The sequence below is a fragment of the Electrona antarctica genome, assembly GCF_951216825.1.
Source record: "Electrona antarctica genome assembly, chromosome: 2".
NCBI classification, from domain to species: domain Eukaryota; kingdom Metazoa; phylum Chordata; class Actinopteri; order Myctophiformes; family Myctophidae; genus Electrona; species Electrona antarctica.
The window spans coordinates 28,107,302-28,121,334 of record NC_136807.1 but is presented as its reverse complement, the minus strand read 5'-3'; the positions used below and the strand labels follow the sequence as shown (position 1 = coordinate 28,121,334).

Sequence of the window (14,033 nt, the reverse complement as noted above, 5' to 3'; positions counted from 1 at the left end):
TAATGTAACTATTATTTAGTCACAAACTTCTTAATACTTTTTATTGGTTGAATATTTATAAAGTCCACGCCTCACGGACAGACTTAAAGCTGCACGATGTAACTTTCCTCCTCTACCTGGGATTTGACCCAGTTTCCTGTGTATGACATTTTTACCATTGAGGTAATAGAGCCTGCCTGCTTGCTCAGGGGATAAATTGAATATTGACCACAAGGTCAAAATTTGTGTCAGATCCTGTGTCTAGGTGAGACATGACCTTTGACTCAATCTAAATGTCTTAATAGAAGAGCAGGGAGACAGAATACCACTTGTATAAGTTACACTGTATGAACTTATTCTACCACACATATTAGACAAAATTACATTTTGTTACGTAAAAATGTTTTACATAGTGCTGCTTTAACCACTATCACTTTCAATATAACAGAAACTGTAGATCTACAAGCCTGTACAACAAAGTAGGGCGTTCATGTACGAAGAAATACATAAAAAGTTTAAATATGGAGATACAAGGTTTCTGCCCGACAGGGACAACATGGTCAATACCGCTGCACCCGGCGGACACACTTCAGCCATGTTCCGTTATTGAACACAATAAACTGTAATGAAAACAAACCACGACAGTGTAACCGTATCCTCCCGATACATTTCAAGACACTATTATAGCTTTCATATCATCATGGCATTATAGAAAGGGGGGGCGGGGGGTAGCTAGAGGAAACCGGTTGACAGCACTGTATTTATATAACAAACCCAGTATTATTTCCGCTGTCCTCGTGATCAATATCCTTACTGTAATTGCTCCCCAGACGACTCTGGCAGTATTGTTCCTCAGAGAGAAGGCGAGACAAGGTCATTTTGCCGTCCCCGGAGGGCTCTAAACTAGTGGCGGTGATAATCCAATGTCGAGGTCATCGCTCCAAGGGGCGTGAGCCAGGAGGTTATTCCAAGGGGCGTGAGCCAGGAGTTTATTTAGCACGGCACAGACCCGTATGGGAAAAAATCTGTTAAAAAGTCCAGACGAATAAAAACGAAGGACCCAATAGTCTTGTAAATATACACTGTTTATCTGGGCAAAAGGGACTGGGATTCCTTCACTTCGACTTGGTGGCGTGAAGACAAAACAACAAAACAGTTGATTACATGCGTCTGGAATGGTATGAAATCAACCCTGTCGAGTTGCAGTTCATATGCTAACTCAACATTAAGGTAACTCCAAACATATGGTACATTCATTCAACTTACACCAAAGCAGAAGTCAGGGAAGTTTACATTAACCCCGCCAAATTGTTTGAGTGTGCATGAATTGAAAACACATGCACCACTTATATAATTATATATTATATTAAAAAGAATGAGTGTCTCTGGAGTGGAACATGTGGCATATGATTTATAGGGCCAGTGTCACCTCACGTGCGGGCGGTTTGAGAAATCCAAGAATGAGCGACTGACATAGTTTCCGATTGTAGAAATGCGAGGCAGATGTCGTAGTAATGGAGACAGTGATGACAGCTACTTTAGGACAGAGAAAGGAGCAGAGGCAGGCAGCTTAAAGTCCAATTTATATTTCGGCATATGGCCGCATCGCTCACTGAAAATATATTACTCCCCTTGTGACATTGTAAGTGTTTTGACCATGGATCCGAAATTAACACCAGCCATGTAAGCTGGGTGACTTTCCCCCAAAAAACATATTCGTTCAGCGCTTAACAAAATACCACATGGTTCCCACATATTTTTAACAATATATATTGAATTATTTTAGTATAATTTAGTATAATTTAGTAAGTATTTTACTCCATTTCCAGGCCTATAGCAATCATATGGTGCAATAACGAGTGTGCTATCAAGACAGAAGGTGTCAAGTAACAAAAAATAATAGATCTACAAGCTAATAACATATCTTATTACATGGCTTGGTTGAATGCTTGATTCTGATTGGTCAATCGCTTAATTCAGCGGTGAGTTATCTCATGATAATGACCGCTCCGCTGTATAATGACCGCTGCCTAATCAAACCCTCTGAGCACCACCAGCTGCGCCCCGCTTGATTTACTGCAGTTTCCAACATAACAGCCATGTAAACACACACACTAGTGACACACAATGTAATTTACAGCTAAACATTGCTCTTAAAAATGTTTTTGAAAACATTTGAGCGAGAAATAGACGAAGCAGGACCCCAAAATGGATTCTATTTGATCAACTCACTTCCTTGTTTTCCGACAGTGCTGCAGCCCTGCAGCTGGGCAGACGCAGCCAGCGCGAACTTATGGAATACTTTTTTTGTTGTGTTTTGGGTCAATGTATTCATTTATGTTAGTTAGCCATGTAATAAGCGGGATAATATCTGGCTAGGTGGTCATTGTCGGGATATAATTCACCTTCAGGGAGTGTAACCACCTCGGCTTCGCCTCGGTGGTTAAACTCCCTGTCGGTGAATTATCTCCCGACAATGACCACCTAGCCAGATATTATCCCTTACACAGTGTATCATGTTTACATCTATTCTTTCCCTGTATAAATTAGGCTGAACGGAAGCCAATTACAGGCAAACAGTAAGGAATATCAAAACCCTGTTTGATCTCATGTTCTCATCCACATACTGTAATGTTCCATAACATGTCACTGTGCTGTGCTGGTACAGTATATGCCACTATATATTCTACTTACAGTAGGTGCAAATAGATATAGTTAATAACACACATCACAATATCTCCACTTTAGCGCTTCACTTCCTCCATGTCTTTTTTGATGGACCCAAAGAAGAAATGTGATGTTTTAATTTTAAAACTAGGATAGTTTTAACTCTATTTAGTGGTAAATATATATTTTTTACCGTAAGGCCAGACCGCACCAACGCAACTAGTCGCAACTCCTTGCAACAAAACAGTTTTAAGGCCAGTCCACAGCCCACATGTCACCAATGCAACAACTACTTGGCATTGGGGATGATAGTTGCATGTTGCAAGGAGTTGCATTGGTGTGGACTGGCCTTTACAATCTGCTCCGACCAATGATTCTATTCACCACCACAATGTGTTATTATGCAGATTCAATGTGTAATACCTGGCACAAAAAGAAAAACGTGTATATATATATTTTCTTTTTTGGCTGGTGAGCTAAAAAACAACAACTTTCAGATCCTGTCTTGTACCATCAAAGCATACAGCAGGTATTAAGTATTAACCTACATATCGTCTTGGAGATACAACACGTGAAGGAGACATGATTCCATTTTTCCAGCAGGCGGTCTCATTAACCACCAACCTGTCAACCGCCAGTATGAGGTGAATGAAAATAATCCTCCAAGCACGTCTTCTGAAATTATCTTTACCGGGGAATGAAAACCCTTTCATCTATTTCTGTGACTTATTATATACAGTATAGATCAGTGGTTCCCAAACTTTTTAGCCCATGCTGGCCTGAAAACAGAAATTTCGTCCGAGACCCAAACTAGTGAAAATCTCACCACGCTGAGAACAACATGGCGCTTCGCACCGCGTTGTGAGCTTGTAGATTGGCTATTTTCACTACTTCTTAAATATTTGATCTAATTTATGGAATTTCTTAGATTTTTCTTTTATTTCTTCATTGAATTTCGTTTTTAATCCATGAAAAGTTTAGCTTTTTTGGGGAACGTTTTGAAATAATAATAACCAAATCTAATGTAGGAAACAAAAAATAAGGGGACCCATAACAATGTGTCCGGGACCCCACAAGTAGGCGCCGACCCAGTGTTTGGTATAGATATCTCTCTCACAGTGCGGACAGCTCCACGCAGGCGACCCACTGACCTTCTGGCAGATCTCCATGTGTTTCTTCAGTCCATGGACGGTCTTCCGGGTGACGATGGAGCAGGTGGGACACACCACCTCGCCTCGCTCCGAGATGGTGTGCTGCCACTGAGCGTCTGACGACGGAGGGCCTGAGAACAACGGGGTCAGAAAGTTAGGATCCGTTTTGATGGACATAGGCCTATTCATAGCTAGATTAAAACTCACTACTGAACATTTTTGTTAGACCTGCAATTTGTGATCCTGCGTGAAAGGAGCCCACCACACGCTAGCTCTGTGTTTCATACACAATTAACACATTATGTCAAATCATGGTGTTTTGGTAGCCTACAGCCAAACAGTTTGCAGATTGGAGTTTTTTAACCTTTGCTTTTTTATATTCAAGATCATTAGGGTTTTCTGGACAATTGAAAATTGTATTGCTAGTTTGACCACTTCAAATACCCTTTAATCTTAAATTAACAAAGAATGAAAAATCCAAGCTTACAAGCGTTGTAAGCTTGTAGACAGTCTATTTTAACATGCTTCCATGGAAGACGTGCTGACTTCTTTGGAATCCAAATGACGGAAATCAGCCGTGGCGACTGAGAACTTTAATCCATAAATACTTCTTTGATTGATTGATTGATTGAAGAATTTATTAACAGTTTGCAGAATTACAGTACATTTCAAGCACAAACTCAATACAAAGGCTGTTAACTGTGAGTGGACGACCCAATTAAGCATTACACTTGTTTCCAACAGGGTCCACCATGTTCAAATCATCAAAACATTTAGAGACGTACAAATAGACACTTCTATAGACAGAACAGGAATTCATCAAAAAGGAGGTAAAAAGGGAAAAGAAATATATACAGTGAGGGGAAAGAAGGGGGGGGCGGGGGGGGGATTCAGATTTTACGGGGGCCAGTTTCGAATTGCAGCCATCCGTAGGTGCCCTTTGAGAGCGCATACCCATACACGATCCCAGCAAAGTCTCCATGTTATCCGTAAGCTCAGAGCTTCATCTGTTTCCCCCACCTCTTGTTGTTACCCTACAAATGCATAATTCATCCCATCTGCCCATGTTCTCTTCTGCTTTTTCAACACACACACACACTCTCAGACAAGACATAACAGAGCCATCACACCTACTGCAGATCTCACAATAACAAATGACAGTGACGACCACTTCAAATCACCACCAATAATGGCACTTGGACTGAGGTATAGAATTTCGAGATGGGAAAAACGTCGCTTTAGCAGTGAATTTTGTCCACTTGGCCATTGCCAATCTGTCTTGAGAGATTAGCGTTTGTTTAATGCAGCAGCACCACTGCCAGTGCCTTAAACAAGTAGTGTTGTTGTTAGACACACAGTTTGTTCTGTTATTACACGGAAGTACCCGGGAGGAAGTGGACTAAGAAAGGGGATGAACCAAACAGAGTTCTTCTTACTACACAAAAAAGGTGCAAAAACAAAGGAATTTAATTTTAAAAAAAATTCAAAAGGGTTCCCAGATTGAACAAACACTGACATGTTTAGGAGATGTTAGGAAGTATGGATGCATGCATTATGGAGATATTACGTATTGTCTTTACAATATTGTGCTGTGTGCCAGTGTTCCTTTTGCGTTTCTATGTCGAACAAGGCTGTGAAAACAAACGTCTCCTCTGGGACAATAAAGTCTAATCCAATCAAAGACGGCCCATCAGTCAGTCACAACTCATTCAGTTAATTATAGCCTTGATTGGGCCTGTGTCGCCAGGCTGTCCTGATGCCACAGGCCACCACGCGCTGTCACTTATGTACTCCGTCACGTTTGTACTATGTCTGCTGCTATTTTAACTGCCTCATTTCACTGATATTCTCCTTTACATCTGCAGCTATTTAACTGTTACATTGCCCAATTTCGCAAGAGAAACAAGTCTACGAAAACAAGCCCAGAAGAAGCGACTAGGCCAGCTTCTAAGTACTACGTTTTACCACTTGTACTGCAAATGCCATAGAATAGATGCTAAGGGGGGCCATGGCATGTCAATGTTTGAGAACCACTGCAGTATAATGAGTGAATGTTTGTTGTGTGCTGGTCCGGTAGCTTAGTGGTTCTCAAACTCTCAACCCCCCCCCCCCCCCCCCCCATCCCCCCCGCCCCCCCACAAGCACTTGAAATTGAATTTGGTTTGCCTCAGTAACACAATTTACAATTTAGGCATTTAGCAGACGCTCTTAATCCAGAGCGATTTACATTAAGCAATAACAAAAGCATGGCATACGTCACATATCAAAAGTAGTTAACATTAATCATGCGTAAACTAAGAACGTAACAGTGGAGTATCTATGTAAACTATACATACTATACTACATTATATATTATACATGTGTACTATAAAGTGCTATGACTACATAAAATGCAATTCTAGTGCTGTCTACGTAACAAGCTATAAGTCTGTTTAAAATACTATCTAAGTCTACATAAAGTGCTATCTAAGGGGCTAGGCTAGGGCAAGTCCTACGGGCCATGGTGGAGTCTGAAGAGGTGGGTTTTCAGACTACGGCGGAAGATTGGGACACAGATAAATATTTTGAAAATAGCTGAACTGTGACGCGTTGTGATCTTGTAGATCGTCTATTTTCGCAATGTTTGCCCCTTTCTTTCATAATATTTGAAATATCCATACAGTCCATAAATTGTCACTTGCAGATGCCCTGTATTCACTTATAGGCTACTGTATGTTGGTTTGTTTACTGCTGAGTGAGAAAACAATGCACATTAAGCTAATCATCTGGGGACCCCGTCAAATAATTGGGGTCCCGCCCCGACCCCCAGTTTGGGAAACAAAGTGCGGTGGCTCACCAGAGCTGTGAGGAGCTGGATCTTTCCTAGAAGCTTGACCACCAGTGTTGGATCTTCTCTGGGTCTCCTCACTGTGGCCACTCCCCCCCTCCGGTCTCTTCACACGACCAGCCTTCAACTTCTCTTCCACCTTGGTCATACCTGTGGAACATGCACACGCACGTCACACACACGCGCGCACACGTACACACACTGTTGGCAGTAATGAATACTTCCTATTGAAGCTGTTCAAGGTAAAATGAGACAAGAGTCATAGGAGGAGAGGGGGTGGGGGAGACGAAGGACAATGCTGAACACGAAAAGAGAAAGTCGAGACTATGCATATAAAATGGGAAAAATCTGTGACCGCCAGGGAAGAGAGGGGAAGAGAGAGAGAGTTCAAAGCTCTGCACATTATGGATGGATTAATACAGTATGCTACACGGTGATAAATAATTTGCGGTCTTGCTTTTGCACTCTACTGTATGAGTCACTGCACATTCCCTGAGAGGGACAGAGCTTGTAAATGTGGACACGCACGCACGCACGCACGCACGCACGCACGCACGCACGCACGCACGCACGCACACACACACACTCACACACACACACACACACGCACACACACACGCACACACGCACACATACACACACACACACACACACACACAGGCGTGACTATGTCTGGGTACCAGAGTGCATGTATGGGAGAACTGCGTCAGTGATCCATTCAGCAGGATATGGAACACCTTTTAAAAGTCTCTCCTCATGAACGCCGTTAGACCCACCACCACTGATAAGAGAGTTCACACACACTGGCAGAGCTAAGGAGCAACACAGTAGAATCTCCCATGTTAACAGTTTTAATCCCGTGATTAAACAATCGTGATCCAGATCTCACTGCCGTGTTTTCACTAACCGTTGAAGAGCCACTGCGCCGCCCGCCGAGTTGCTTGTCACTTTAAAACGGTGTAATCTCTTGTCGTAGTGTTCAAAATATTCCAAAGTGGCGATCACAACAACAGAGCGGAGAAGGAGCGTGCGTGATGCGCAGCACCGCCGCCATTGTAATGCATTGGCCTCAATTTCCCTTCATTAATCTATTTGTAACTCTGAAAGTGTAACAAACAATGATATTTTTTAACTTGAATCCTGAAAAGTAACAGTTTTGGACATTTGGGCCATATCTTGCATGCCGCCTTACCCCTTATCCATAAACTTTTTAGCCATATTTTACTATTTTTAAAAACATTTAAAAATAGTTCAACTAGCCGATCTACATCGACACGTTGTGAGCTTGTGACTATGATTGAACAATTTTAAAATGATTTTCAAAATATTAAAACTGGCAAAGAAGTTTAGGGTTAAGGGGTACGGCGTGCAAGATAGGGCCCATGAGGTTTCCACCCGACAGAGACAAAATTAAAGGTATGGTAAGTGATATTGTTTGGTTAAAATGTTATAAATATATTCTGATAGTAATCATTGTTATAGGTTTTTTTAATAATAACAGGGGTCTAGCTCTTTCATAAAAAAACATTTTCAGGTGGGTTGCCAATTCAGGAGAGAGTACCCATTTATTATCAGCTTACATTTCCTATTGTTCCAGTTCCAATTCAATTTTGTCTGCTCATTTCTGCTTTTCATCACTTCCAATTTCACTTGTTTATGCTGTATCCTGGGTGAGTTCTGTCTCCTGATCAGATGTAATTGGTATCCAGACCTGAACATGCGGTTTCTGTTTACTTAAGAAGAGCTGGAGAGACTGGGAGACCCCTGTTGCAATGAGTACTATCAGAATATAGAGATATTTAATATCACTTACCCTACTTTAAAGCTGCAATCTGTAATATTTATGTCCTTACCAGGATTCCTACAGTTATTTTAAACTAAGTTTTGTTCACATTTAGTTGAATGTTTTGTAGTATTTATGGTTTGTATTTCTTTGCTTTTATGTCTGGGGAATTAGCTTCACGCTAATCTGTCATATTTACAGCATCACATAGGCCTAATCATGTAAATATGACATCATCCAATATTCAATATTCCAGGAGGGTGTGCTTTACTGTGGTTATTGGTACGACAGTGATGCGGTCAGGAACGAGGTGGAACCGAGTTCCGCAAGCATCACTGAACAAAATAGTCATGGCCAATATATATCGGCATACTTGGTCTGTCGGGCTCTAGTCAAAACAGTGTGTTGTGACGACACTGTACACAGTTACATTTGTGACGTTAATTCATTTGCATAATTAATTTGTTCATTGTTTACAGTTAAAAAGAGTTCAAAATAATGTATTTCATGTACTAGTCTATTGATATTGATTTCATTGAATTCAGAATTTCTATTGTATTGCTGAACAAACGGGTTAACTTAAGAAACTGCATGTAAAATGCTTTGACGACAACAGCCGGATGTAAGAAATGCACGGGTGATGCCGTGACATCGTTTCTGTAATATTTTTGCATGGCAATTTTTTTTAAGCCAAGCTTCATTTTCATATTCCGACATCCTGTCGACTGTCGAGTCATTTTGATCGTAGTTAATCTAAGCTGTTTATTCACCAAAAACAGGTGCCGGATGGCAGAGGATTATACTGTGCTGCAGCATGGTACAGTTCAGCTGCTTCCTAGCTGCACTATATTTGTCCTCTCAAGGATTACGTTATTCAATGAATCATCACAGGGGAAACTGCGGTAGACTGGCTGTACTGTATAACAATGATGGATCATCCAGTCGCATTACGCTCCTTTCCATTCCTTCACTTGTTCAGTCATTTATATTACACCCAAACCGGCTGATTCGATTGTTTCATTCAATAAGGGACGAGACCGCAGGGGAAGCAGTTTTCCTGTCAGGGAAAGAGCGTGGCGGTTGAAAGGTACAGTATACAACCAGACCAACATAAAGGATCTGTATTATTACCTTTCAGTCCAAAAGTCCCCGAGATAGAGGGCTGCTCGCCGGTGAACTTCTTGGGGGTCTTCTGTTTCCGTCCTGGCTCAAAAAGAGAACGCAGAGTTATGGTCAAACACACACCGGGGTGAGGGACACGCACGTTACGACTTGAACCCTACTTACTTCATTGACCTGGGCCACCAAGCGTCTATACATGGTCGCCTCCTTTATTCCCCCTCTACAAAGCACACGTGCTGAATTTTGAGAATTTCGCAGAATTTTTACCCCAGAATAGGAATGTTAGGGTTCATGTGGTTGAACTCTACAGTATTTATTTAATTGACTGGGTCCTCCTTTTTTCACTCCACACCAAATCTCTGTGAAAAGAAGGCGATTTACATTCTCACAACTCGTCCTTGTTACACGTTGTGAGCATGTGTAAGGCCAGCGGTTCGAACCCAGGTCTCCCGTGTGGAAAGCCAACATCTTAACCACTAGCCTAAAGGGGAATTTTCCGTTGGCTGGGGGAGATATTAGCCTTTTGGTCATCAGAGGCTCTGAGCCACTCCGCTAAACATGTAAATCGGCAATTTTCTCTGAACGTTACTGTATATTAATCGACACCACTGTATATTAATCGACACCAAGAAAAAGGGCTGCTATAGGGTTGACGTAGTTTAATCTTACTGTGCCGCATCCTCTCCGGATCCTCGTCGTGGGGTGGTGGGAGGCTGCCCCCCTCCTCGCTCTCACTGCCGCCGGCATCAGACGAGGTGCTCTGGTGGGACGGGGAGTGCTGGGACGGGGACTGAACAGGCTGTTGTTGGTGGTGGTAGTGATGGTGGGACTGCTGGAGGCTACTGGGTGGTTGCTGCTGCTGTGGCGGCTGGCTATGGCTGTGGCCGTGTTGCTGTCTCCTGTCGCTCCTGGCCAGCTCGCCGTTCTGTGACGGCGTGGATGCCTCGTGAGTCTTCTTCACTTTGAAGAACACCGGCGAGGGTGGGCTGTTCTCCATGGGCCTGGTAGAGGGGGGGGAGCTTTTTGTCAACAGTGATGAGCATGAGCAATAGGGGTGAGTTTTATTTTGTGTGGACCTTACTTATTGTAAATCTATCTGGATTAAGAGCGTCTGCTATATTTATTTATAAATATCGATTTTGTTTTTGTCTTTACTGTTTTTTTTCTCCCTTTTTTCCCTTATATTATTGTTTCATTGTTTTAGCTGTCCCTGTGTATGGCCACCTATGTGCATTGGTGATTTACATTTGTTTGTCTTGTTAGAAAATATAAAAAAAATAAAAAAATGATAATTAAAAAAAATAAAAGTGCGTCTGCTAAATGCCAAAATTGGAAAATATTCGCATTTTCCCAGACTGGGGGGTTTATATAGAGTTGAGATTGTGAATTAGCGTAACGTTATGTATAGAGGGGTATGCACATGCATAAAGTGAGTGGCAAATCAAGTGGCAAAGTGAGTTTAACGTCGTTTAATGCAATCAGATAGGACTTTTCTGTTTGGATGAATGGGCTGTCAAGCCAGAAAGTATTTTTTTGCCACTCAGGAGGCGTTCACGTGTACGATGCTGATGTCCCGCCCATACCCTCTATACATAACAGTACGTATATTATTTGGAAGCTAACTGATGTAATTAATTGGGAATAGTTTTCGAATAGAATCGTGACCCCAAGAATCAAATTTGAATCGAAGTGTGTGATACCAAAAAATGCACACCCCTGATAAGCCACAGCTTCTTACTCCCAACTCATAGCCAGTCATGTTTCTACTGTAAGCTTGATCGTGTATACCTTTCGTGTCCGATGCTGATGGGGAGGACAACTAAATCATTAAAAAGTGATGCCATGAGGTCCTGACCAAGCATCTATTATGTGACAAATTGGGAGTGTGAATGTGTTGGCATGTGTGTAACAACACAAAGGCCACTGAGACTAGAGGGGGATTCAGTAGCAAACCCAGGTCACCTTTTCTTGGCGTTGGCCTTGACGGGGGTCTTGTGGAGCTTGGGGTGCTGGTCTTTGGGCTCCAGGCTGACCCGGTCGGGATGGTTCCACAGCTTATGCTTCTGCAGGCGCACCTTGGTGGCAAACACCGCCTCGCAGTAGGGACAGCCATGACTCAGCTTCTCTGCCAGCGTAGCCTGGTATGGACATGATGGGTAGCATAACAATAACCAGGTTGGTCACATACACAATCCTAATAGACATTTTAGAGTATTATTTAGTGCAGGGGTACTGGGCAACTTTGAAGATGGAGAGGGCCACTATAGTTCCACACTCACTCCAGAGGGCCACATTGCATCTACTGTCGTATCAAAAATAGCAGGCACAAGCTCAAAATGCGTTTTGAGCTTGTAGATCTGCTATTTTTGCTATATTTAAATTGAAATCCTGAATATATGTATATATTTTTTTGATATTTTGAATTGGAATCCTGAAAAGGATTTTATTTCATTTCAAATGCATTTAGTTATAGGTTACTTATGATAACTTTATGAACTTAAATGCAAATACATTGGACATAAAAAGACAATCAAATTCTAAGTATTTAAATCGGGTCTGTTTTTGCAGCCCTGGTCGATAAACAGGGAGTAATGATGCATCATGGAGGGCATCACAGTGTCGGCTCTGGGCCGTGGAATAAAGCTTGTTTTGACCAAAAATGCCATCTGGGACAAGGAATAGGAGATACAGGCGATTGAAAGATAGAATGGGTGTTTATGGGCACGACGATCAAGATGACGCGATCCAGTGTTATTGACAACAACAGCTAGCAGCCAGATGCTAACGTGAGTAGCATTATGACTTGATCAATCAAAAGCACTATAAAAGCCCAATTGCCGTAGAGCTACGGCATTGGCGTTAAGCGTAACATTTATTAATTGCCTTTAATTGACATAGATATTTGGCAATGGCGGCATAACTGTTAACCTGCGGGCCGCATTAAGTGAAGGTGCCCCCGGGCCACCAGTTACCCATGTGTAATTTAGTGGTAAAAAACTATATATAAATATTGGTGTTTTGGTGATGTCAAACGCCACCTGGTAATGCACGAGGTCTTCTTGAAGCAGAATGTTACCCGTTTAATTATAAAACGAAACAATAACTATTGTCGCTTCACTATTACAAATTAATGTTCATTAAGTTCTCTTTTCCCCGTAACACGGGAGAGATAATTATAATCTTTTGAATATATTAATTTGATAAAATTACTTCCAGAGTTCGTTGCCAATATTTAGTGTCTACTGAGGTTGTGTGTGTGTGTGTGTGTGTGTGTGTGTGTGTGTGTGTGTGTGTGTGTGTGTGTGTGTGTGTGTGTGTGTGTGTGTGTGTGTGTGTGTGTGTGTGTGCGTGCGTGCGTGCATGCGTGCGCGTGTGTGTGTACTATACTTGTGAGCACCCAACAAGTTCACATGATAAATGATTGTTTCATGGCTAGACTTTCAATTAGGGAAAGGACTCAGTTCAAGGTCAGCATTAGGCATTTAGAGGTGGTGCTTAATTAATTGCACATCAACGTCGATCCACCGATCTACAAACTCTACAAGCTCACAATGTGTCACACTGCGACGTGTTGTTGTGGGCTTGCAGATCTGCTATTTTCGGTGCACGATAATGACGCACAACTACAGATGTGCCGTCCCAACTCTTCACACTTTCCTGTTCTTTTCCTGAAGGTTTTCTGAAAACGCATGTTTTCCCTGCAGGTTTTATTCACAGATTAGCCTTGCTAATTCTACTGCTTTGCTACTGAATGAAAAGAAGTGTCCAGCAGAGGACCTCTATCTATTATGGGAATCTGAATAGAATTAACATATAACACGTTGGCAAATGCCCCGCCCCCCCTTCTCACTGACAATCTACTGAATTCCCAATGGCAGGACATGTGAAGTTCTCAAACGGCACATCTGTAAGTACAAATTAGGGTTAGGGTTAAAAATGTTGATGTCCTCAACAAGTATAGTAAGACAAGCGCGTGTGTTTGGGGGAGAGAGAGGAGAGTAGTTGCAGGCCATTGGCTCTCACCCCTTGGCAGCGCTGGTAGTGGTACTTCACACCATAGATGCTCGGAAATTCTAACCAGCAGCCCGAACTCGGACACTTTACCCGGGAGCGCCGCTTAAACTCCTCCTTCCACTGCGCTACCATATGGGCCTGCTCGTGGAAACACGCACCAGCAACATGTCAACATGAGGGTTGGGTGTCAAAGCGTGTAGACTGTTGCTTCACACAATTTAAAAAATGTCGCTGGAAAAAAAACTCTTAAGGTAGCTCTCCACCAAACAGACTACTACAGACTGGCAGTTGGGACATCAGTTAGTCGTTTGGAAGGTGTAAAAACAGTTGCTGAATGCACCTGAGAGCCGACACGGACACTCTGGTGCTGAAAATAGCATATGGCTTGATGTGTTTTTCAACAACAAGGCCGCTGTTATCCAACAGTCGCTTCCATACAACTTGCGACCCGACGCGACAGTGTACCCACCGCCATTCAACAGCAGATTTT

At 42.4% G+C, this 14,033-nt stretch overlaps 1 protein-coding gene across 5 annotated transcripts in view; it reads right to left on the bottom strand.

Moving 5' to 3' along the window:
• Positions 1-14,033, bottom strand: part of znf512b (zinc finger protein 512B) — an 86,269-nt gene that overhangs the window by 29,127 nt on the left and 43,109 nt on the right. For 4 of the 5 annotated variants that reach the window (XM_079492844.1, XM_079492843.1, XM_079492846.1 and 1 more), the window contains exons 4-9: positions 13,553-13,681; positions 11,492-11,667; positions 10,199-10,530; positions 9,539-9,610; positions 6,634-6,774; positions 3,798-3,928 (exon numbers count right to left, since the gene is read on the bottom strand). In XM_079492844.1, coding sequence (XP_079348970.1) covers positions 3,798-3,928; positions 6,634-6,774; positions 9,539-9,610; positions 10,199-10,530; positions 11,492-11,667; positions 13,553-13,681 — 981 coding nt within the window. The remainder of the gene's footprint in view (positions 1-3,797; positions 3,929-6,633; positions 6,775-9,538; positions 9,611-10,198; positions 10,531-11,491; positions 11,668-13,552; positions 13,682-14,033) is intronic. The other variant, XM_079492847.1, reaches the window with a different exon arrangement.